The 26349-nt window shown below is 39.1% G+C and overlaps 1 protein-coding gene across 1 annotated transcript; it reads left to right on the plus strand.

Annotated features, from left to right (window-relative positions):
- The first annotated feature begins 2640 nt into the window (after window positions 1-2640).
- LOC132265407 (uncharacterized) lies at window positions 2641-25744 on the plus strand. Its single transcript, XM_059766053.1, has 16 exons — window positions 2641-2847; window positions 3443-3597; window positions 3953-4045; window positions 4224-4465; window positions 5876-6329; window positions 7222-8039; window positions 8190-8393; window positions 13259-13424; window positions 16339-16494; window positions 17321-17824; window positions 18238-19124; window positions 19810-20306; window positions 20667-20893; window positions 21025-21217; window positions 22289-22752; window positions 22828-25744. Exons 1-16 carry the CDS (start codon window positions 2793-2795, stop codon window positions 24253-24255), a joined length of 6543 nt encoding a protein of 2180 aa, XP_059622036.1. The 5' UTR covers window positions 2641-2792; the 3' UTR covers window positions 24256-25744.
- The last annotated feature ends 605 nt before the right edge of the window (window positions 25745-26349 follow it).

Consider the following 26349-nt stretch of genomic DNA (forward strand, 5'->3'; position numbering starts at 1 on the left):
ACAAAAATTCCCCTTTTTGTTCTTTAATATCATTTCAAACAAAAAATTCGGGTTTTCAATTGCAGGGAACTTCCAGACGAGTACAGAGTTCGAGTTCGCGTTAATTCGTAAGAATATATTTTCAAGACAAACAGAGAGAGAGAGAGAGATGAAGGGAGAAAGACAAGCAAAATGAAATTCAAATGACAGAGAATCAATTCGAATATTTGAAGCTTTATTTATTCAAAGATTCACGCTGAAAGTTGTACATTTTTTGATTTACCCAAAAAAGAATAATCTCTTGAGTGAAAATTCTCTGTCACGAGAGAGAAAGGCGGCGAATATATATTTGTCTATATATACACAATCGGAAAACGACTCACACATGACCACAACATGACTACAGAAAAAATTATGTTTTTTTGCCAAAAAAAAAGACAAGAGAGGTCATATGTAAAGTTTTTCGTTTGCTCTGCATTTTTATTATACTCTTGAATGTTAGTCTTGTGCGCAAGAACAGTTTTCTTTGACAAGTTTTCTCAGTGTGTTTAACAGTGAAGTGCACCATCAGTGAATGATGATGATAAATCTGATGGACAGAACACACAAAAACCACCCTCTTATCGTGCTTGCAGATTGAAGAGATTTCTAGAGTCACTTCATCTCTTCCGCGCGCGTCCTTCACTTTCACCCATATGAATTTTTGGCCTGTGATTTGACCGAAAAAGCTCCACGAAATATGATCACACAGTGTGTGATTTTTTGCAACTCTGAGTGGCGAGAAAAAGGGCAAAAAGGCAGAAATGTGGCATGAAATATGGTTGAGATTAAAATATTCTACTATTGTCTTCACAATATTAATTAATGGTTGTGCGTGATGGAAGAAAAGAGTCTCTCGAATGAAGGACACCATGGCGCACTAGACTTGTGTGGTATCCACTTGAGTATTCCGCATCCTTGCTTCCTTTCCCACCACATGCGACGACCGCAGTTGCCTTTGGTGTGCGAGAAAAGAATGGGGAGGAAGAGAGAATTGATGGTATTAAAACAAGGAGGAATCAGAGAGACACAAAAGTTCCATCAAACTCTGGTTCTGTCGCAAATCACACATTTTCGTGAGGCGGATTTTTCTTGTGGTGTGTGTTCTGGCCAAAAGATGGACAATGCGAATGAGGCAAAATAAGTGGCGCACCAAAAGATTAAAGTTTACTTCACTGACTCGATGTTTGTGCTATTAATTTCACGAGTTCTTTTGCCTTTTTCCTTTAATTTCCACCGCCACACGATTGCTCTGATGAATGCAGAATCGAACTTTGTACAGACTTTTCTTTTGATTTCATATTCCTTTTAGCCAAGCTCAATATGCAAACAACATTCTGTACATATAGATAGCATATGATAGACATATTAAATCTCGTACTAAGTTGATATATGGAATGTGTGGTAGATTTTTCCCGCCTTGTTCAGCATGCTAGAGTATTATATCGATGGGTTAATCGAAAATGATGAAAAGTCAAAAACGTCATTTTTCATGAAAACAAGTTGAAAATTTATCGTTAATGTCGCTGCGAAATTTGCCAAAATTTTCTTCAAAAGCTACAAAACACCTTCCAATTATCCGTTAAAGTCCTAATATTGCTTTGAAATAATTATTTTGTGATTATTTCAGTTGACTTTCTTAGTAGTAGTAGAACAGATCAAGAGCTTTTCAGAAATAACATGAGACACAAACTATGAAAAATTGACTTTTCATAGTTTTCGATCCACCCTTCGATATATGAATTTATTTTAATTCGCAAGAAGTCACGGTAGAGGAAATGCAACTCGTGAAAGTTTCGTACACTCTCAAGGAATGACGATGGCTTGGGAAAAAATGGGGATTATGTTGTTATTTTGCTGTGGGAAGAGAAAATTCTTCAGGAAAAACATATATAGCACAATATTCAATGGCATGTCCTTTATTTTTCTCTTTTCCTCTTGGGTTATATATTTTTTTTCCACTTTAAATTTCTCAAGGACAGAAATTTTGCTACATTTTATATTTGAAGAGAAACATTTGGCTGGAATGTGTTTTCTTTCTCAAACTTGCTCCCACGCTTCTTCGTCCTCTCATTTCGTCTCTATACACATCAATTGATATCCATAAATATACTTTGAACGCGGGAGTTTCTCTCCCGGCGCCCTTGAAACCCTCCTTTGCGCCCTGATTGCAATGTTACCCTTTTATTTTTCACTCTTCATAGCATTACTGCGATATACTTGATTTTGGTAATAAACATATTGTTATGTTCTCATCTTCTTCCTCATTTTATACCATTTGATCTGTCAATATGCTAAAGGAAAATGATAAAACCTCATTTCTGGCTGTGAAAACTCCCCCACATATATGAATATAAATTGCGATATGGTGTAAATATATTGTGGCATTTGCTAGACGTGTGTAGATATGTGATAATCTATGGATATATCGTGATAGATAAACTACTATTTATTGGATTTACCAAACGCGGTATTCTAATAACTCTATTTATATAATGTCGTTGATAAATGTTGAGATTATTTATACTGTTTTTTTTATTATTTATTATTTAATTTGAATTGCGCAACTGATGGCAATTTAAAGGAGTTTTTCTTTTCTTCTTTGATTTTTAATCTTTTTGTTGTGAATTTTTCTTTTGCCTTTTGCTACAGAATGAAAATTGGAATGGTTTTTGTGTACATTTATATTCTCTGGTGCATTTTCCAGTGTCTCGTTCTACTACGAATTTTCCAAGGAGCAAGACTATATTTGCTCGAAGCCAGACGATTCCGGAATGCACCTCTGTTCGAATCTTCCCGCATATCGTGTTGGTCCACTGGTTTGCAATGGTGAGCATCCTTATGGTCATTGTGTAGTTTCAATTGGTCAGTCAATGAATGCATTTGGGTCAATCGGACACACTGTGTGAGATTCGCAGCATTTGCAATAAAGGGACGACAATACGCTAAGCTATTTTCTCAGTTAATTACAGATTGAAAAATTGCACAAAGAATTGAATAAGAGTCTGTTTTTCCCGAGTAAAGCTAACATTAATTGCACGAGTGATGCAATTAGACAGCTTTCCTTTTACCGCAAAAACTATGAAGCAATCAAAATGGAGGTTCAAAAACTTTTTGAAACTGAAAATACATTTCTTTTCCACATTTCTGAAGAACTTCTGGGTGTCTTTCAGTTAAATCTTGGCGTATTTTGCCGTATTCACGTTATTAAATAGCCTTTGCGAGTTGTTTTCTCTTTGATATGCAAATGAAATAGATTTTGAAGTTGAGCGAGAAGTCTCTAATTTAATATTACACTGTTCCACAGACCGAAATGAATTTATTTACCAGCAAAACAGCTCCTATTTTTGCTCTTGAGTGTATTTTGCAGAAAAAATATGTTTTCATTCTAATGGTTTTTTTTTCTTCCTTTCATACTTTTCAGCATCAGCAGTTCCATTCTCTCGCAATTTCCCAACAAATTCATCATGTGTCAATTGGAATCAGTATTATACAAATTGTACTCAGTTGGGCGGAAATCCCTTTCAAGGCACCATATCCTTTGATAACATTGGATTAGCTTGGGTTGCAATTTTCCTGGTCAGTACCAACGAACTTTCTCTCTCCTCGTATTGTAATCTGTGCGCGTCAGGGGCAAGTAATCCCCGAGTGTTAAGGGTTCAAATAGTCAAATTGCCGTGCGGGCGAGCTTATCGGAGCATTGACACTGTGTGCAAATTTCCAGCTGTGGGAAATTGTACTCAAATAGCCACGCACAGAATGTGCGGTCAAAGTGCGGTTCACTTTCACCTGGCGATTTGCTTGCCCCTCGACTCCGTTTTCATATCAATTTTGATTCGGTCGAGAGCTCTCGGCAGCAAAATCAAATCTATATATTTTACTGCTGTCTCACACAATTTTTTCCCCCACTTTTCTCCACGCCTGCGGAATATAGGTAATATCGCTGGAAGGATGGACGGATATAATGTATTACGTGCAGGATGCTCACAGTTTCTGGGATTGGATTTACTTTGTGCTACTCATTGTGGTGAGTAAATACTGTGCGCGTGTATGACTGTAATGGTAAATATTTCCCCCCCCCCCCACATTAATTAAGACATGAAAGACAGCCTTCACAGAAATATATACATAACATACTATATACTCATGAATAATTCTCTCAATATTTGACCTTCTTTTTCCCACGTTATTTTGCTCGAGTACAGATTGGGTCATTTTTTATGATCAATCTGTGTCTTGTCGTTATCGCGACGCAATTTTCCGAGACGAAGAAGCGCGAAATGGAGAGAATGCGTCAGGAGCGCGCGAGATTCACGTCAACGTCCACCCTTGCCTCCAGTACAAATAACTCAGAGCCGACAACTTGCTATGCGGAAATTGTGAAGTACATCGCACATCTGTGGAGGCGCTTCAAAAGGAGACTTATTAAGAAGTTACGATTGTATAAGTATGGAACAGTTTATTTATTTATGATTTAGCCACAAAGTCACTCAAAATTACTCACACTCACTCTTGTGCTCACTCTTCCTCAATCTCTCCTATGGTGTGTCTCTCTCTCTATATATACTCTGCAAAGTCCCCAACTGGGCGTCCACATGAAGAAATTGGACACTTTATTGTTTCATAAGACTAATTTTTTCTCCTTTATCTTCTAGATATGTGTTGTCCTCTTGTTATATGTTCTGTGTGATAAAGTTTGTCGTGAGAATGTTGCCTTTCCACCAACCGCACACCCGTCGTGAGCGGTGTGTGGGCGAAGAAATAGGAGTGAAACTGTTGATTATGCTCTTTGCGGCTCTGCAAAGAGATATATATTTTGTGAAAACTTTTCCATTTAAAGTCAATGTGTGAGTGTGTGTCTTTCTTTCACAATGTGAATGCACTTATTGGGCATTGAGGCAAAAGTTTTCCCAAAGTTTTCTACCCTCATGAAGGTTCTTGTTGTCACTAAATTGTTCTCCTATCTCTTCATTTGCTGGGTAAATGATGAATTCATGAAGAGAAGAAAGTGTATATGTGATAAAGCTTTCACTGTCTCTCTATGTGTGTGTGTGTGTGTGTGTGTCAATGTTGGAAAAGTAGAATTTTCATCATGCAATTTACAGTGCTGCAACTATTTATTCAATCTCCTCCAGCGTTTATATGCAAATATATCAATAGTAAATTTGATTTAGGTCAATTTATATCCATCAAAATGGTAGTGAAATTTGAGTTTCAAATCCAATTTTGATGAATAAATTCACTGTCGCTTGAGCTAAAATCTTCCCCAGACAACACACAGTTTGCAAAGCTCTATTGCAGATGTGGAATTATTTAATGAAAATGCTCTTCAGCGTGAAAGTTTCAATTATGGGCGTATTTTATGCTTGACGGAAAATTGTACAAATTTCCATTGCAAATTTTGGGTATATGTATTTAAATAAACAATTGGTGTGTCCGTGATGCTCGATGGGGTGGAAGTTGATTGCATTTTCTCGCCGGAAATTTGTACTGATGGCGTGAGCAGCTTATCAGTGAATATGTTCATATGTGATTAATATGCCTGATGGTGAGGAAGTAATTACGGCACCGTTTTCAGGAAGAAAATTGATATTAGGTTGCATTGTGTGCGCTGTGATATCGTTGTACATTTAGTGCTAATTATGCAATAGATTTGCAAATTGCATTGGCAACAAATTGACGGACGCGCAATTGTGCGGAGGAGGATGAGTATGACAGTGGCTGCCAGTGAAATAAGGCGCCCAAATTTTGTGTTGAATTCCACTGGCGGCAACTGTGAGTTGAAGCACTGCTTGATGATGATTGAGGGTTGAAGCCATCATTGGTGGTAATCGAGTGTCGCCTTTCACGCGCTCAGGTATCAGAAGAAGCAGCGCAAGGAGGGTCTACTTCCGACGCCGGACATTCTGACACTCTCGCCCAGCAAGATTAAGGCGCATCATCCGAAGTGCCACAAGTACGGCATGGAAAAGGCGACGAACATCAAAGATCCGCAACAGCTGATAACGGTAATGGTGCCACTTAATTCCACGAGCGCTCCCAACAACACCGCCGCCGTGGCCACGACTGTGGCGGGTGGCAATGGGGCCATCAATGGCATCGAGACGTCGCTGGTGAACTCAACGGCGGCCCAAATGGTGGCCAATGATGGCCAAGTGTCGTCGCCTGATAACTCAGAATTATCATTGGATCACTCGAGGAGCAACTCAGTGAGGCGGAAAAACATCAACAACAGCAACGGACGAGAGGAGCAGAAGCAGAAGACGCTGCTACTTAAAATTCCGAGCATGACGGAGTCGGAACAATTATTGGTAAAGTGTAGTTGAATGTGTTTCTGCTCAATTAATCACACAATGTTTCCCCAAAACATCACTGCGCTCCACATTTTCTCCATTTGGGGGTGCTTTTTCCACTCACTCCGTCACTTAGGATTGTGGGAAATGATCACATGTCTGTCTAATTGCCTTTGTGTAGCTTTCATTAAGTCGAACACTCCTCAGCCGCTTTTGTTTGTATCTGCAATTGTAGAGGCGATGAAAAATCGTATTTATGAGTACATTAAGCTCCGCCTACGCGATAGCTCTGCCCATTTCTTTGTTTTCTCTCTCTTGTATACTAGAATATTGTGATTTAATTATATTCCTCACTCAAATGGATAAAAGAGTCATTCGTTTAATTGTTATTGTGAATTTCCAATCAACTGGGAGTGTGAAATTTAATTATGACTATTTTTTAATTGAAAATCCTCGTTCTTATAACATTTTCGTGTCCCCAATTCGCTGCTAAATTGTCACCAATATTCCCAGTCATTCTCTGAATGAGGTCGAAAACAAGGACACTCATACTAAAACTGATCCGAAGTGTCACAAAACATTTGGCAGAATTTGAATTTTTATCCTTGTTTCCAAGTCAGAAAGAAAACATGTTCTCTGATTTTTGTATGACTGCGAAATCGACGGTTTTGACCTTGTCAAATTGCTCAAAACCTCAATTTGGTGCTGACATTTGAGCTGAATTGGGCTGAAATTGTGGCTTACGAGAAGGATAAATAAGCGTCATATATTGCAAATACAACAAAGGATGATGTGTTCAATCGCATTGAAAGTTAATTCACTGTGCATTCACTGTCGTGAGGAAACTCTGACAAATTTGCTAACTGATGAAATTGTGACTTGATGACACTTTTGCCTTGTGTGTTTGCAGAGTGAGAGATCTAACTCGGGCTTTCTCAGTCCGCCAATATCCACAAGACGTCGCTCTTCGGTGATGTTCAATGAATACGTAATTCTGCACACGCCGCCCACGGTTCCGGATCCTGGCGTGGAGAAGAATGTGAGCGAGAAGATGACTCAGGCTGGGGATGGGAGTATTTGGCAAGTGAATTTGCAGAATACCATCGGCAGTCATGCCATGCAGACCGCCTTGGTGGATTGCTCTGACTTGAGTCTGAACGAGATGACGTGTCAGGAATTGTTGGCATTCTCCGTGGCATTTTCCGCCGCTCTGCCAACTGGCCATGGCACACTCGAGTCATTCTATACATCGCTGGCGCGCAGTGAACCACGTCCCGCTCCTGTCGCGGGTACAGAAGTTGTGCTGCATCAGAATTCCACGGCGTCCACCCAGGAGGACTTCTCGTGCTGCTACGAGCACTACCAGAATGCGCTGCTAGAGGCGGAGAGCATGAAGGTGAAGCAGAAGTCGCGCTTCACACTCACGCTGGTGACCATTTACAAGGTGGTGAGCAAGGTGTTTGGCTTCATGCAGAAGTACGTGAAGCGATTTGTGGAGCACAAGTACTTCCAGCAAGGCATCCTGCTGGCCATCCTCATCAACACACTGTCGATGGGCATTGAGTACCACAATCAGCCGGAAGAGCTCACGGCCATCGTGGAAACGAGCAATGTCGTGTTCTCGGCCATTTTTGCCCTCGAAATGCTGCTCAAAATCATCGCCGAAGGTCCTTTTCGCTACATTTCCAACGGCTTCAACGTGTTCGACGGCGTGATTGTTGTTCTCAGGTGCGCTATATTTTGCAAATTCTCACACCCACTCAAAGTGCAACTGCCATGTGTAATCTCATCTCTGATCCGATAATGCCTCGTGTCGATATGCTGTTGTTGCTAATTAATTCCTCGTGTTTGGCAATTAAATGCCTGCTCTCCTTGCAGTGTTGTGGAGCTGTGCCAGCAATTCCTCGGCGAGCGGGAGGGAAACTCTGGCCTGAGTGTATTGAGGACATTCCGATTACTCCGCATCCTGAAGCTTGTTCGCTTCATGCCCAATTTGCGACGACAACTGCTCGTGATGCTGAGAACCATGGACAATGTTGCCATATTCTTTTCTTTACTCATTCTATTCATTTTTATCTTCAGGTGAGTACAAGACAAGTTATCCTCTCTCTATATATATAATGCTCAAACTTCTCTTATCAGATGCGATAAATCCCCTTTTAATCCCCCTTTGTCATCGAGGTTCCTCAGAAGATTTAATTTAATTTATGTATCTTTTGTGAATCCCCAAAATTGGCTGCGAGAGGAATTGACTGACGTTGTTTTCCCTTTTATATTTGAACTGAAAAGAAGAGTGAAAAGAAATTTGAATAATTGCCAGAAAAGACATGGTATTTAATTGGTTATTAATGAGGGAGGCGATAAAAATGAAATGACTAAAAGATTTATGATTTTTATCATTTTTTAATCCTCATAGAAGTGAATTTAATAATGTATTTAAGAGAATAATAATAGTAAATTGATTTTCTTTATTTTAATATCTTCCCCCTTCACAAATGCTTGGTAAATAATTATAGTGAATTTTATCCAGTAAATTTTCTCACTACCAGCAAACCAAGTAGTGAGAAAATACAATGTAGTTTTCCACCCCATTTCTCATTTATCGTATAGTTTCTCTTTCACCTCTTTTGCTCTTGTCTGTCAAACTCTATTTCCTTGACTTTATCACAAATTTTATCTCTCATCTTCTTCTCCCCCTTTTGAAATAGTAGAAAAGTTCTTTTATGACATCCAGTCTAAATAGTAAAAAAAATGTCCTTCCTTCTCAACTATGTTGGAATATTTTTTGTACCGAGTTTTAACTGTAGATAAAAGTGAACATCACACCATAAATTGTGTATAGAGAGAAACTCACGAAAGTTGAGAGTAAAATACGAGTGACAATGTCAGCTGTAATGAAAAAATTCTCCTGGTAAAATGGTTCTTCATTTATTTTTACACATGTTACTTTTACGCAATCTGACATTGATTGTTCATTATTATGTATTTTTTAATGTCTCTTATATACATATATTCATCGCATATTTGCCCTTTTTGTCCCCATCCAAATATTCAAGCATTTTCATCGCTCTGCTAAAAATATCCGATAAAAATATAAAAGTAATTGTTCATGGTTTTTTTTTCGGCTGTGAATAAAAAAAAAGCACATTATCAAACATTATTCATTAAATATATGCTCCCGTTATAATAATGCCCCCCAGTAAAATCCCAAAATTAATTTTGAAGTGCTTGTAAACTAAAAAAAAATTATTGTGTAATTTTGCCAGAAAATAATGCAATTTGCTCCCCTTTTTTTATCCATAGTCAAAAGACTTTTCTCTATGTCCTTTTTTCGTGTCGAGTTTTTACTCTCTATATAAATTTAGGGATTACACGAATTTTTTTATGGCTAAAATTTACTCTCTCGATGTGTGTTTCTTTCAGTAGTGTTTTGTCTATAGTGAGAGCTTAGTTTATATATTTTAGTGATGAGGATTAAAGAAACGCAAAACATCTTTAATTGAGATGGCTTTTCACATTGAAATTTCGGGACCAGAATCCCTTCTCTTCGTGAGGGCTTTTCTAATCAGGAAATTGAATTTGCTGCAAAGTGGGTGTGTGTGTGAGAAAGAGGGCGAGAGAGAGAGAGAGAAGGGATGGACAATAAATCAATAGACGCTCTGGCAATTTCAATGTGAAGAGCTTCTCAACTGAGAAAGCTCATTGAAAGGTAAATTTTCAGCGAGAACTTATAACACATAATGTAAAAGTGAATATTATTTTGAGAATCCCATCATGTTTCATCCTAAATCAATTTAGAAGAACCCCGACTTTTGTTCTGTTAGACATCTTCAGACCCTCCTTTGTAGTTGTGGTGAATTTCAATGTCTTCTTTCCACCCCTTTTCAGACTCACATTCCGTGCTCTTCTTAGCTGTAGAAGATTTCTTTCCCTTTTGAAGGCATTTTTTCCCCTATAAGTAGATTTTTTTTTCTTGAGTTTTCACCATCAGAAAAAAGATGTATTTCCCAATAAAACAAGAAGAGAATAAATGACGAAATCATACTAAAAAAAAACGAGAAAATGAAACTGTATAAAATTGAAATTATAATGATAATTAACAAGTGTCGTAATTTGGTAAACAAATATTTATTATTTTTTGCCTTTGTTTCTATGATGAAATCATCTTTTGTGTTGTTTTGAATTCTACCAAATATAGTATCCTCGGTATGAACCTTTTTGGATGCAAGTTCTGCGAGTATATCGGTGGCGAGAGGCAATGCGATCGCAAGAACTTTGACAGCTTATTGTGGGCTCTCGTTACAGTTTTTCAGGTAGATGAAACAAATCAATCTCAAACATATTAAGCAAAGCAAATTATTTCTGTCTTGAGACTTGATATATATATATATATATTATCCCATTATCTGTATTAATATTCCACTTGTTTTTATTATTGCCCTTGTGGAGAGAATATATATAATTTCTTAACCACCCAAAACTTCATGTTGAGAAAAGATCCTTTATTTTGCAAAATATTTCTGTACATTCCCTCCTGACTATGTCTATATATATATATTTGTCATGATGTTAATGCAAGTTGCAATGTCTCTTCTGCTATTTTCATTTACAACACCTAATTTTGTTTTAAAGTTTTTAGTTGATGTTTTCTTTCCGTATTAATTTCCCCTGGACAGAAGTTTCCATATTGTAAGAAATTTGAGAAGCAGTGCAAAATTCATCCCTGTCTTCTTTTGAGATGACCTTGCGTTAGAGATGAGAAAAAGTTAAATGCAAACGACATTCGAGAAAATATGAGAAAGAAGCTTTTTTTGTTTGTTCAAACTCACTGAAAGAAGAAGCAAAATTCACATGTTTTTCTTTTCTTGCTAGTTTTGATTGAAATATGTTTCTTTTTTGACATACAATTGAATTTGTTGGATTTTTTCAAACTCACCTGAATTTCATGGAAGTTTTCTTAATTGAATCTTATATATCTTTACACATTATGCATCGTGTTTTGTATAATTCAATATAAATATATATTTATATTCTAATGATATGGTAAAAGCAAAATACTTGACGAGAAACTTCTTAGTCTTCTTTTCTGTCTGTCTTTACTTGGAATGATGTGATAACCTATCTATAAAATGAGAGTTTTCCATTAAATGTTTCCTCTTAAATTATTTCGCCATATAAAGCACATATTTATAAATCAACCGACTTAATGGAATCATCTTCACTGACATAATTTATCCACTGAGTAATTATATTGTTTTTCTATAAAGTCGCATAACTTTGATCGCAACTTCCCTTTTTTCCACTCTCCTTCAATCTCGCCAAAGCCCTCAAAAGCAATATATATACGCGTGGAAAACTATCAGGTCGAATTTTCACACAATTCTCTCTTCCTCAGTCTTTTTCCGATGGCGTGTATATTTTTTCTGTACATTTCTCTCTCTTTATCCTGTATATATACATATGTGTGGATGAAGCAACAGAGTTGCGTGTAAAATATCCATAAATATTTATGAGTGAGCAAAACAATATAATAATAGAGGAAGCAAAAGTTTGCTGTGTAAAAAGGACATGAGAGGATAAAAATCCGGCAAATGTATATATTGTTTTTTAAATTGTTGGCTTCGTGTGCGATGAAGAAGTGTGGAAGCGAAGGAAGAAAGGTAGGTGTCAACATTTCCGTGATTATTATGCATCTTTTATACATTGTACAATCTGCCGTTGGACAATATAACACGTGTACATAAGCAGTATATATATATGAGCCTTCTAATTACTGTTACACTTTCGCCTTCTTTCGAATTCCCACCCACATTGATAGTCACACACATATGTATTAAAAATGTCCTCAGCGAGAGGAGTGAAATCAATAAAGCGAGCATGCAATGTTCTAAATATAATAATGAATTATAGAGAGCATTTTCACTAACAATGTAAATACTTTTAAACTATCATTTAACACCCATAACTCTCAAACACTCTTCACGACACTTTCCTCCTTCAGCATTTGATTTTCTTCAATCTTCAGTTCATTTTTCATTACCTCTTTTTGCCTATCATTTATAATTTGATATATATTTATAAACTTTTGTGTTCGATTTATTAAAGCAAAACGCTAAAATCTCTACTTCATAATAAAATATAAACACACCAAAAGACCTTCCAATTAATACACCAATTAAAAACTCTTTCTTGACGAAGATGAAGATGAATATTTTTGCAATATCAAAAAAAAATCGATGGCATTTTAGTTTGGACAAAAATCTCAAGACAAGATTATACAAAAAGGTTTTGTTTAGTTTGTCAGATGTGATAAAATATTATGCAAAAAAATACAGAAATCACTTCTTTTATTGGTCATTTACATTATAATTTTTCGCCTTTAGCCCTTTTTTAGTTTAGGATGAATTTATATTAGCGATACAAGAATATATAATATTAAACATGAGAGAAATGAAGAAAAGGCCAATCAATATCATGACTGTATTGATGAAATGTTCAATGTTTTCTGTTCTTGATTTTCATATATATATATTCCTATTTTTCACATTAATATTGCTATACATTTCCCCGTCATTTATTGTGTGCAAGTGAAAACATATATCTTTATACAAAACATGAAAATTGAAGCTCATCTATCAAAATTGTATAAATCTTCTGACATTGCAATTTTCTTGTAATGCGATTACCACGGAACAAGTCAGAATTGTACAAGAAGAACGATATAAGAATACCACGGACAGAATTCTTACATTTCATAATCAGAAACTTATGTGTTTTACTTGTGTTGGGAGAAAAGATTACATGGACGAGTATATTTCCGCCCAAACCGCCCTTTTTCATTATACATAAATTTGACAATATGTCTTATATATAATATCCATCTACTATTATATATATAAGTGTATAAGAGAAGAGAAAACCAACCAAAACTAATATTGTTGTTGTAGCATACTTGGTATGTACTTATTTGGGGGTAAGTTTTGTAAATTTATGGACCATACTGGACAAGAAAGGGAATGCACTTGTCCGGAGATTGTAAGCAAGCATCCGCTCTGTGAATGTGATCGCAAACACTTTAACAACATACTGTGGGCGACAGTAACAGTTTTCCAAGTAAGCTAACATCCTCCCTATATTTTGTGTCATTTATTTATTTTATGATTTATTGTGTTGAATATATTGCCGTATACATATATTATGATGATATATACTTCAACATTATCAACTCTATCCACTAATAAACACCACAACTTATAGTCATGAGTTGAGAAGTGTGCTTAGCGCAAGGCCACACAGAGCATATTTGCCAGACAAGACGATTGAATTATGGTATTTTGCGCGCCACGCAAATTTAACCCTTTCGCCTCGTGAGAGATGAAAATTCGACACAAATGTATGCTTTTGCTGTAAATTGTGGCGAAAAAGATAGAGTTTCCGTTGCCATTTTCTAGTGCGTGACGAGAAAAACAGGATTTGGAATTGAATTTTCTTACATTTTCTCATTTTAAATTTCCAACTGTTGCACTGACATGCTGGAAAGCTGAATTTCCACTGGGAAATCTAGTCAAATGTTTAGCGAGGATTGTGAAGAAACTCTTAATCCGACAAATCTCTCAAATTTGGGTCAAATTTAGGAATATAAAGTCAAAAAATATGGTTCAATGCTTATTGGTTGAGTGCAGCTTAAAGTGTGTTTTGCGAATCCAAGAGGAGATTGTGTGGCTCCGCGTTCTTATCTCTGATCGTCTTGTCTGCAATATATGCGTTTTATGTGCTGTACAAGAGAGCTTTTGATATAAACATAACTGACTTTTTAGCCACTTTTTTTCGTTGCCGTTCAACCGCACAATTTTTGATAAACGTGACTGGGGAAAAACAAATAGTTTTTTTCTTCCTTCAACAAAGTGTGTGGTGGAAAATTGTGTAGTTTTTCTCCGTCACCTTTGTGCAAAATCGTAACTCTGCAAAAGAAATACACAAAACTGACATGGCAAAACATTGAAAAAAAAACGAAGAAAGGATGAAAACATTGAAGATGCAAAGCTTCTCCTGTGAGATGAAAGCTCTTATTGTTTCACACTGATTTATACACATAGTCTGTGTGTAAAATGTATAAAGTACACAAGCGTGAAATGCAAAATGCGACAAAAGACTTCACGGTTTTAGAGCCAAACACAAAAGCATGCCAATAAATTCTCTAGAGAGGGCAGAAGTAGAGTTTTTGGACTTGTGAATCTCTTGTAAAAATTTAAACAAATCCTCACAATATATATCAGCAAAATGTCTTGCTTATGTGACGATGCGATAAATTTGCCAGAGCATAGCAAATAAGGCAACACCTTTAGTGATAAAATGCTTTGTAGATCTTTTTTTTTGTCTAGATTGTGTAGCTTCAAAGGAGATTTCTCTTGTGCACCTCTATTACACGTAAAAAGAAACTATATATAGTTAACAAAAGGAAATGAGAAAGTTTTAGAGAACTTTTATTAGAATATGCATCTTCGCTCTTGAGAACGGCGAAAGGATGGAAAAATATGCATTATAGAATTATTAGCCATCTTCTGTATTACAATTCATATGTTATTTTTTGTTAGTGAAATTTACCTTTTCTGTGTGGTAGTGCGAAAAGTTTGGCGAGATGTTCTTTCTTTGGTTCTTTTCATACTTTCTGTATGGTTGAGAAAATTCAACATTTTGCGCGCAATGTGACAGAGAAGGATTTGACTCTGGTGGAAGAAAGTTATTTTTTTTTTTTGGACATGAAAAATGCATCGTGATTTGAAGAAGGCAGAGTGAAAAAAAACTCAGGCATTCAATGGAAGAATATAGCGCATGTCATGGCTTAAATGGAGATGAGATTGATGAAGAAGAGTGAAACTTTATGATTTTCATATAACTTTTAGTGTGCGCAGAGAAAATGCAGTGACTTTATTTCATGCAAATTATATTCGTAGGGTTTCCATATTTATTAGTTATATGTATATCTGAGTCTTGAATTTGCAATTTAACTTGTATAAATCTTACAATTTCTCCTATTTAATTCATGCGATTCTTCTTGGCTTCCTCACCATATTGCCAGATGGTCGGAAAGGTTGGAGAATAGAAGTGCTGGCGTTGAATAAAAATTGCACTCATGGAGTGTATTTGGCTTTTTTTTTGGTGCCAAGAAGCGGAAAAATGATCAAGATGTTTTATGATGAGCGCAAGGTCCTCTTTGTCTTTCTATCTCTTTATTGCATTTTAGCTGAAGTATATTTCCTGCTAATTTCTTCTCTTACTAATTCTCCTCAATCAGTAATTGTAAGGCATAAATGCGAGTGTTAATGAAAAAGAAATTAGTTTCCTTCACCCCTTCAAAATGCTCTGTAATCTCTATATAATGAAAGGAGAATGAAGGGAAAATGCATAAAACATTAGATGAAGAGCTCTTCACAGTGAAAAAAAAATCATGGTGGAAAGTCGATGAGACTTTGTGTACTTTGTAATTTAACATTATTTTTTGTGTGTATATTTTTGCAGACATGACGCTATGCAAAAGAAAATAAAAGAAAACCATCTAATTAATATGGAATTTAATTGAGAAATATTGCTCTTGGTCAAAGTCATTCTTGGTTTATGGAATAAATGAGAAAATGTTTGCTTGTGCTGCACATGAATTTCTTCAACTAAATTTTCTCTTAAATTCTCATTTTTTCTCATATTAAACTCCAAGTTTCTACTGTCAATATGTGTCTCAATGATGATGTTTCTGTAATTGAAAATGTCAATTTGTATAAAAGCTATTTTCTAACTCTCTTGTGTCTAACAATGTGACTTTTTGATAAATGATAACCACGAGAAATCTAATGTTTGTGTCAATAGAGATGATTTAGAGTGGAAAGACGTGAACTAGGACAAGAGCGAGAGCATGCTTAACCACTGTCATAGTGCAATATATATAGGGATTGTAGTTGACGAAGTGTGTGCGAGCGAGAGAGAGAACTTTGTGAAGTCACTCATTGATAATTTGCATTCATCAAACATTCAGATATTGACACAAGAGGACTGGAATGTGGTGCTCTTCAATGGCATGGAAAAGACCAGTCACTGGGCAGCGCTGTACTTCGTGGCTCTGATGACCTTTGGCAACTACGTCCTCTTCAACTTACTTGTTGCTATCCTCGTGGAGGGATTCAGCTCTGAGGTGAGAGGGAATTTAATTACGAAATCATGGCCCATTTTATGCTCTCCACGATGTTGTTAAATTGAGTTTAAGCTGAGCTCTTTCGCCGGGGCGGTTTTTCAGGCCCGCCAAGTGTTCGTCAATGTGCCAATTTCATTTGCATAACCCTCGCGAAAATCCCATTTTCACAGATAAAGTTGCACACACACTGTGTCCCATTCACTACGCGGAACTAAGGGAGAGATAATCCGCGAAAATAACGATTTCAGTGATTTCTAATACTCTAGGCACCTTGAAAGTACCTCAAAAAATGCTTTTCTTCCATTGCTTAAACTCAAATAAAAATTTTCACAATCTAATCTTGGTTCTGCCGATTTGGAAAGTAGTTTAGGTTCTTGAAATGCTTGTATTTAATATTATGAAAACAAATTTGAACTACAGAAGCATTATATTTGATTCCTAAGCAGTAATATCTCCCCCTTTGGCTTGATTTTTAAACCAGATTTCTCATGATCACTTCTTATCCTTGACTGTGAAACGGTGTGTTTGCAATTGTATTTCCTCTAGGATAAAAGACAAATTCAATTATTGCAAAGTGTGTCTCAAAACGCCTCCGTAATCTCATTCATTTCCCTCTCTTCTTTCTCCCCGAAATTGCTCAATAAGTTGTTTAGACGATACATTTCGCTTCTAGCTTTCTCCCTGTGACTTCTTCATCCTCACTCACAGGGTTGGGAGGATGGAAGAGGGATGAAAGAAGACGATATTGTTGAAAAAATCCAATTAGACGAAATTGAATATTTGCCCTCTGTTCCTCATCATTTCTGTCGTCTCTCTTCTTTGCCAGCGCAACGAGCGTCGTGAGCGCGAGCAACGCGAGTTGGTGAAGAAGTTGCGTGAGGAGAATCTCTCGGAGAATATTAATGACATCTACGATGACATTCGGAGCTTCTCTGAGTCCACAACCACCAGCGACAGCTATCAGGAGATGAAGAACAAGTGGCACAGCGCCGAGGAGTTGAGGAAGAATCGTGACTCCGTGGCGGAGCCAAAATGTAACATTCAGAAGCAGAAGTTGTTGCAGCCAAAGTCGGACTACTCAAGCGATTCGCTGGCCAAGGCGATTGTGCCAAGCAGGCAATTTGACCGGGACGCCGCCAGCAATTCGTCGTTGCGGGTGAAGCCAAACAGAAGTCACTGCGAGGTGTTGAAGCTGGACTGCATCAAATTGAGCGAACCGCCGACAATAACGACAACCGCAGCCACGCCACAGGACTCGCCCAACACAACAGAGACGAGCAGCTTCAAGCCATGGGACGATCCGAACTTCGACAGTGCAGACAAACAGTCGGTAAGGATAATTCAATTTGCGCATTTCTCCATTCGCTCTTCTGCAATTTCACTCGATTATGGAAATTCTGACCAATATATTCATGGCAATTTTCACTGTCTCTTCTTCTGACTCTCTATTGGCAAAGCATTGGCCTCATTGGAATTACAGTTGCTGCCAATTCAATAAAGCATTTTAGGGATTAATAAGGAGACATTTCTACCAAAATTGCCAATTTGAGCTTTAATCATTGCTAAAAGAACTAAATCAATGGTCAAAAAATCGAATATTCATTCCAAAATGTAAGAATCGCCAATAAAGGAGCCCTATTTCTCCGGTAGCCACTGTATAACGACCAAGTGCTCTTTTTCTGACTCTGTTGGTAAAGCATTGGCCCCATTGGACATGTAATGAAGTGCACTTTTTTCTTGCAGAGCCAAAGCATTCCGTCTCTCTTGCAACCGCCGTCTCTCCTGGGATCACTCAAGTTGCTGGACGAGAAAGTTTATCCCGATGGGGTGTCAATTTCGCAAATGGACCTCAAGTCGAAGAATCCGAAGAGTCTGGGCGGCGAGGGTAATCTGGAGGCGGGCGTTTCTGTGCAAGAGGAGCCAAAGGCCGGTCAGGGTGAGTGCGAGGGCGGCAGTTCAACATTCCAGCGCACATCGAGCTTCAAGCGCTTCAACAGGTCCAGCTCGAAGCGCAAGAAGGCCAAGACAAAGAGTGAGAGTGAATCTGGCGATGTGGTGCTGAACAATGGTCACCAATTGGCCTCTGTCAGTGCCGCGACGCTGTCGGCGAAGCAGAATAACGTGGCACAGCAGATGAGACGCTCGCATCCTGGCCTCCAGGCGGCGCACAGGATTCAGAATGACACCAAAGACAATCGCCTGAGTCCGCAGAACTCCTTCAGACGTCCATCGTCGGCCTCCCTGCGGCGCGCCTCGTGCATCTACAACAACGCCCATCTGTATCACAACGTGAGCCGGCGCTCGTCCATCAAGAACTACCCGAGCCCCAACAATCGACGGCGGATGTCCTCAATTGAGCACGCGTACGAGAAAGTGTCGAACATCAACATTTATAACTTTGAGAACCAGCAGCGACTCGAGGACCCGCGCAATTCCAAGATAAATCTCGAGATGCTGCAGAAGTCCATCTCCAACATCCACATTCCCGCCAATCAGGAGGTGGCGACGCAACAGATGGCCCGAGACGAGCACAGGCCTAGATTGAAGCGGATTATCGAGCACTTCAGCTCGAGGACGTTCACCGAGGAGAGAGACGACTTCTCGCTCTACATCTTCCCACCGGACAACAAGTGAGTGCCGAGCATATCTCGCATTATCCATTGCCTTCAAGAGTGTATTTGAGTAATTGCTCTTGTTATCAAGGGGGAAATAATGCTTGTCTAATATCTCTCTGCCTTGTTTCGAATGCAGATTGCATTCTGGCATTTTTTTGTCGTCATCCAATCAACAGAATCCAAAGCAGGGTTAATCGAAATATTTGCAATGCAAAATTAATTGGTTTCCATAGGAAATTATTTTCTAATTCCGTCACCTGAAGCGGCATCAGTTATATCTGTATATTGAATTGATTTTTTCGCTTCTCTTCTGATCAGTGATGATGAATCTTTTATAGTAATTCCCATTTAAGGGTCATTAAATTGACAAATTGCAGAAATAGCGATAAAAAATATTGCAGCGAATATCAATATAATTTGCTACAAGCGCTCAAAATACATAAAACACTCATTTGTCAATGGGGGAGAAATGCATGACAATTAAAAGCAATATTTTTTGTGTTCTTCGGTGAAACAATGCAATGAGAAAAAAAACACAGCATAAATGCTTAACAATTGCACGACACGAAATGGAAAGCTGCACAACAATCAATTTACTCAATTCATTAATATTTGCACTATTTGGGATAACAGAGGGATTGCAGCAGAAATTAATAAATCCGCCCTCATTCTGTGATGCTTCTGCTGTCTCTTTGTGTAGGTTTCGCGGCGTTTGCAGCTGGTTTGTGAATCAAAAGTGGTTCGACAATGTGATCCTATTGTTCATCGCCCTCAATTGCATCACACTGGCCATGGAGCGCCCCAACATTCCGCCCACGAGCTCGGAGAGAATCTTCCTCGCCACCGCGAACTACATCTTCACCGTGGTGTTCACGGCCGAGATGTTCATCAAGGTGGTGGCGACGGGCATGTTCTACGGCCACGACGCCTACTTCACGTCCGGCTGGAACATCATGGACGGCTCGCTGGTGATCATCTCCATTATCGATCTGCTCATGTCGCTAATAAGCGAATCCAGTCCGCGCATCTTTGGCATTCTGCGCGTCTTCCGGCTGCTGAGATCCTTGAGACCACTGAGGGTGATCAACAGAGCGCCGGGACTGAAGCTGGTCGTGCAGACGCTGCTCTCCTCGCTGCGCCCCATCGGAAACATCCTGCTGATCTGTGTCACGTTCTTCGTGATATTCGGCATCTTGGGTGAGTCTTTGTTCTGGTCAAATGAGAAAATCAATAGTAATTTATCGAGAATTGCTGATGAACTATAATTAATATTTTTGATGTGCATTGTGTCAATTCAAAGCTATCGCAGAGCCAATTATATAAATATTTATTTATAATTTTAATGGGAAGAATTAAATATGCAAAATTTGAATAGAGATAATCAATAATTCGTTTTTCCCACAAATTTCAATTCAAAAATAAACGAGAGATCATTAAATGACGAGATATTCGGGAAGTTAATCTGAAATCACGGGCGAAATCGGGACTTTTGCGGAACTCTAATGAGGCGGAATGGAAGGAGAGAAAGCTCAATATAATCATGTGTCCATTCGACAGGCGTTCAGCTGTTCAAGGGGACGTTCTACTACTGCGAGGGCGAACACATAAAAGGTGTCAAGAACAAGACGGATTGTCTGTCAAATCCCAATAACGTGTGGATCAACAGGAAGTACAATTTTGATGACTTGGGCAAGGCTCTGATGTCACTATTTGTCTTATCCTCACGAGACGGATGGGTCAACATCATGTACACTGGCCTGGACGCCGTGGGAGTCGATCAGCAGGTCTAATGATGATTAATTGACCCTCATTTTGAGATTTCACTTAACAATTTTCCACCCACTCAATTTGCCACCCACCCAAAATTTGGCATTCTTTCCACCTCACTGTTCTGTGCCTCCTTCCCCTTTTGCAGCCCATCGTGAATTACAATGAGTGGCGCCTTCTCTACTTCATCGCGTTCATTCTACTCGTGGGATTCTTCGTGCTCAACATGTTCGTCGGCGTCGTGGTGGAGAACTTCCATCGATGCCGCGAGGAGCAGGAGAAGGAGGAGAAGCTGCGAAGGGCCGCAAAGCGTGTCAAACAACTGGAGAAGAGTCGCAAAAGTGAGTTATTGTTCATCATCGGGTATCACAACCATTCCACCCGTCGCGGGGGTGAAAAAAAAAGAAAATCCCTCTGAGACACATTTGCCAAAGACAAACTTCGTCATCATTGGGCCTGATGACGGAGAAAAGTTTCCACACTCTTGCCCAATTGGGGGGAAAATCAAGACAGCTATCAGACCACTGAACTCTGATGTTTTTTTTTTTTAGAAATTATTAACAAATTAGGCAGATACATATTTACATGTTGGTGTGTTATTTTTTGGTGAATCCGTTAAAAATGGAACAGACAACTTAGATGTAAACGGTATAAATCTCCTTTATCTTTTACACACTTCACACACTAAATTCTAGAACACGCAAGGAGAACACAATTAGGATTATTAAAGGATTTACTTCATTTCCTTATCAATCTGCTAAAATATAAGCTTTTTTGTGACATTTTTGGCAGAGGAATTTTCAGCATAATTTTCAAGTGAAATTGACTGGAAATTGATGAGAATTCGCATAGATTTGATTCAGTCAATTTCAATTTGTAGGAAGAAGACAGGATTTTTCTTTGAATGTCTCCAATGGAAGACGAATGAATAAATTGATCAATTGAAATTCATGAGTTCTGAGTGAAAATTGTTCAAGTTAAATCCTTTTTATTGATTCAGATTTCTTCCAACTTTCTTTTCACTGAATTTGTTTGCATTTAATCAATTGCCTCACAAATGACTTTTCTTTGCCACTATTTCTGATCGAATTAATCTTTTTTTTAAGTCTTTTAGTGACAATTAATGGTTTGAAGAATTTACAAGATTATTTCCAATCACAAATTAGTCGTACGCGATTATTCAATTAATTTCATGAAACTACTTCTGAAAATTTCCTCTGCAATCACTTTATATAGTTTTTTCTCCCATTCAATCAATTATGCTGTAAAAAGTGCAACAGCAGATTAAACAGCAGGGAAACACTGAATATTTGCATGCAAAATCCACTTAATTGCTTTGCTGGCGACACTTTTGCTCGCTTCTTCGACGCTCCTCGCGATTGCCGATAAGCTGATGGCTCTTCACTCCGCAGGAATGAGCATTCCGCCGTATTACACCAACTACTCGCCTCTGCGGCTGTTCGTGCACAGCGTAGTGACGTCCAAGTACTTCGATCTGGCGATCGCCGCTGTGATCGGCCTGAACGTGGTGACGATGGCGATGGAGTACTACAAGATGCCGATGGCGCTGGAATATGCGCTCAAGATCTTCAACTACTTCTTCACGGCCGTGTTCATCCTCGAGGCCATCATGAAGCTGGTGGCTCTCGGCGCGAAGATCTACCTGAAGGACAAGTGGAACCAACTGGACGTGGCCATCGTCATCCTGTCCATTGTGGGCATTATCCTGGAGGAGCTGGAGACGAACATTATCCCCATCAATCCCACCATCATTCGCGTAATGCGCGTGCTGCGTATCGCTCGTGTGCTGAAGCTGCTGAAGATGGCGAAGGGAATTCGCGCGCTTCTGGACACAGTCATGCAAGCTTTGCCACAGGTCAGAACCGTCCTCCTCTTGAGAGAGAAAGCTTGAATTGATCCTAATCCATGGCTTTTGCTCTCTGTTCCGCAGGTCGGCAATTTGGGCCTCCTTTTCTTTCTGTTATTCTTCATATTTGCCGCTCTGGGAGTTGAGCTCTTCGGACGCCTGGAGTGCTCGGATGACGTGCCGTGCCAGGGTCTCGGGGAGCATGCTCACTTCGCCAACTTCGGAATGGCGTTCCTCACGCTCTTCCGAGTGGCCACAGGCGATAACTGGAACGGCATTATGAAAGACACGCTGCGCGATGACTGTGACGACGCGGCGGACTGCGTGCGGAACTGTTGCGTCAGTACGGTTATCGCGCCCATCTTTTTCGTTATCTTTGTGTTGATGGCCCAATTTGTGCTGGTCAATGTGGTGGTGGCGGTGCTGATGAAGCACCTGGAGGAGAGCCACAAGCAGATGGAGGACGAGATTGAGATTGACAATCAGCTGGAGCGGGAGTTTGAGAATCGGCAGAAGGAGAAGGAGGACCAGGAGCTGTGCATGCAGCTGGAGGCGGAGACGAATAGTCTGCAGAAGCGTCCTCTGGCCAAGGTGTCCTCCCTGCCGTCGAACTTCACGTACAGCACGCCCGTGTTCGAGCGGCGCTACTCGTCGCAGCGCCGCCAGACGATCCAGTACTTCCAGCAGACGCTGGGCATGGGCTCGGATCTGAGGAACTACAATGCGGCGGTGTTCAACAAGAAAGGGCGACATTCCACGGACGAGGGCGACGGCAAGTACAGCTGCGTGAATGGATTTGAGTTCGCCGATCAGCAATTTGCGCGCGGAAAGTTCCACAAGAAGAGATCGTGGAAGCCCAGGCTGTCTCAGGACAGATCTTTCGATGAGGAGCCGGCGGATGAGGTGCGCCCCAGTGAGGCGCACTCCACCCAAGATATGCCGTCGCTGGACAAGCGCGAAGACGTGGCGCAGCGATCGGCGTCGACGAAGACGCTGACAAAGAGCTTCACGGTGGACCGCGAGCCGGAGCTGATCCTGCTGCCGGAGAACATCAGCGGCCTGGGGGATGAGAAGACACTGTCCGAAGTGAGAAAGTCCAATCCCTTCCTCTCTAATCGCTCCTTCTCCACAGACACGGGCAAGTCGTACCTGAGCGTGCCGAAGCTGCAGCCGCGCAGTCGCTCCGGCAGCACAAAGCAGCTCTTTAAGCAGGCCGCCGTGGAGGAGGACCACGACGTGGACGAGAGCACTCTGCTCCTGCCCACGGCGGGCCTCAGTGCCGGCGGCGCGGCGGCGGCCGGCACCAAGGACGGTACGGATCTGATCGAGGAGGAGAAGATCCAGGAGGACGAGCAGCAGGCGCCCGCCGAGGAGACCAAGAAGTCAGACTCGACGGAGATCCTGAGGATCATCTCCGAGAGACGGCGAATGGAGAGGAAGGACACTGACGACAGTTCAGGCTACAATGAATTGCTCATTACCAAATCCCCGGAATCGTCGGCAGACACCTAGGCGCTTAAGGTTTTAGGCTAAGAAGTTGAGTTTTTCTTTCCAGGATTGAGGACAGAGTTCAGCATGTGACGGTTTTAACTCGAATTTACTTGGTGTTCAGCGAACAGAAGAGCTGGAAAATGCATGTGTCTTCAGCTAAAGGATATGTGCTAAGGCAAAAAAAACAATATTTAGCTAAATTTTTAGCTAATTTCCAGTATATTTGTCAATACTTCTGCTCAAAATTGAGGTCAATTTTTGTGATTTTATACTTTCTTCGTTCGCTTTGTTTTAAATTTAGGTGTTATTTTGTTACACTTTGGCAAAACTTCCGCGAGAAGCGCTATTGTAGCTCGAAAATGTGCTCAAATTTGTGCTTTTTAGAGCACATTTTACAACAATTTGAAGAATTTTGCGTCCTGTTCGCTGAATTTGCTCAAAAATTGGAACTTCTGTGCCAAGGAAGACGAACTTTGCTCTCAATCCGATCTCGTTGACTCTCTTTCTCTCTATGTAGGCGAAACTCTATTTAGGCGAATGATTCTTTTGATATTCAGTGAAAAGAGAGAAAAGAGTACGTTCAATGGCAAAGGTTTCTCTATACGCAAAATGGGATTAAAATGAAAAAAATAAATAAATAAAACATGTGTAAAGTTGTATAAATATGGGATACAAAAGAACGAAGAAAATCATACTCTAGTGCTATTTAATGAAATTTGCCTTTCCTCTACTTTAGATTTTTACACAATTGAATTTGAAACATGTTACATATTAAGATCTATATTAACTCTAAACATAGGGAAGTATTATAAACAAAAAAAGGTCTCTACGTAAAATGGTGAGGAGAAGGAGATACAATTTAGTGACAATGTAGTTAAAAGAGAGAGAGTCTCTTTAGATGAAAAGTTGAGGTATTTTGTGGGTTTTCTGTTTAGGACAAAGAGAACTTTTAGGGTGGCGTTAGGGAAAAATGATTTAGAGGGAGAAAAGAAGTCTCTTTGACGATAGAGAAAGTCTGTCAATTAATTAATTAAACATGAAGTAAAATAAAAACAGGAAAAATGGAGCCACAAATGTGTGTGAGAAAAAATGAAATCTTTGACCAAAACTGATTGAAAAATCTCTGAAACGACAATTAATAGCAATAACACAATAAATGATGACAAACCAAGAGGAATATTGATGTAAAAACAAAACTGTGGGGTTGAAAAGCGCCAAAGGAAGTTCATCAACCGCAAAGTGGTGGAGGAAGAAAAAAAAACAGTCATTAATATATTTAATCAGGGATTTTATGGAATAAATAACTCTTGATCTGTTTATTTTGTCAATCTTCATCTGTCTCTTCGCAGACTTTTGCTCACGAGAAACAACAACAAACAGAGGATTTAGTATTGTTTTTTTTTTCTAAAATAGAAATTTCATGACAAGCGTCAGTATTACAAGAGAAGACAAACAGTTGTTAGGTTGATGTGAACAAGTTATTAAATGTATTTAAAAGAAACAAAAAAAATGCGAGAAAATCAGAAAAATTTAGTAACAATTATATTATTAAAATGACAATCTTGTAGACGCCTTTTAGAGACTCTATGAAGACAAATATTTAGAGAAGGTGGAGAAAAAACGATGTTGATGGAAAAAAATATAGTGAGAAAAAACTTGTAATTTTAATTCTAGAGACCACTGAAAGTATTCTTTTTGGAGGCCCAAAAGAAAAAAAAAGAAATTTAGGAAGGAATGTGACTTTTATTGGGATTTTCGGAAGGACGAAGAAGAAAAAAAACAATAATTTCAACAACTCAGTGTCTAATAGTGAAAGACAGGATTATAGAAATCTACACTATGTATGTTTTACTCCTTCATCCTCTTCTTCTTCTCTCTCTCGCTCTCGACAGCAGAGATGATGACGAGATGTTGTAGAGAATTTAACTGAATTTACTAGTCTTACGGGAGGATCTTTTGCTATATACGAAAGGATAAGGAATTATAAACACACGAAATGTCTAAAAACACACAAAGAAAAAGGAGGAGATGAAAAAAAAAACTTTCTAAACTCTATTGTTAAATTTTTCGAATTCATCTGTGATATTACGACACGATTTAAGTTGTATTTCTCAT

This window comes from Phlebotomus argentipes, unplaced genomic scaffold (genome assembly GCF_947086385.1).
Source record: "Phlebotomus argentipes unplaced genomic scaffold, Phlebotomus argentipes genome assembly contig_2, whole genome shotgun sequence".
Taxonomy (NCBI): domain Eukaryota; kingdom Metazoa; phylum Arthropoda; class Insecta; order Diptera; family Psychodidae; genus Phlebotomus; species Phlebotomus argentipes.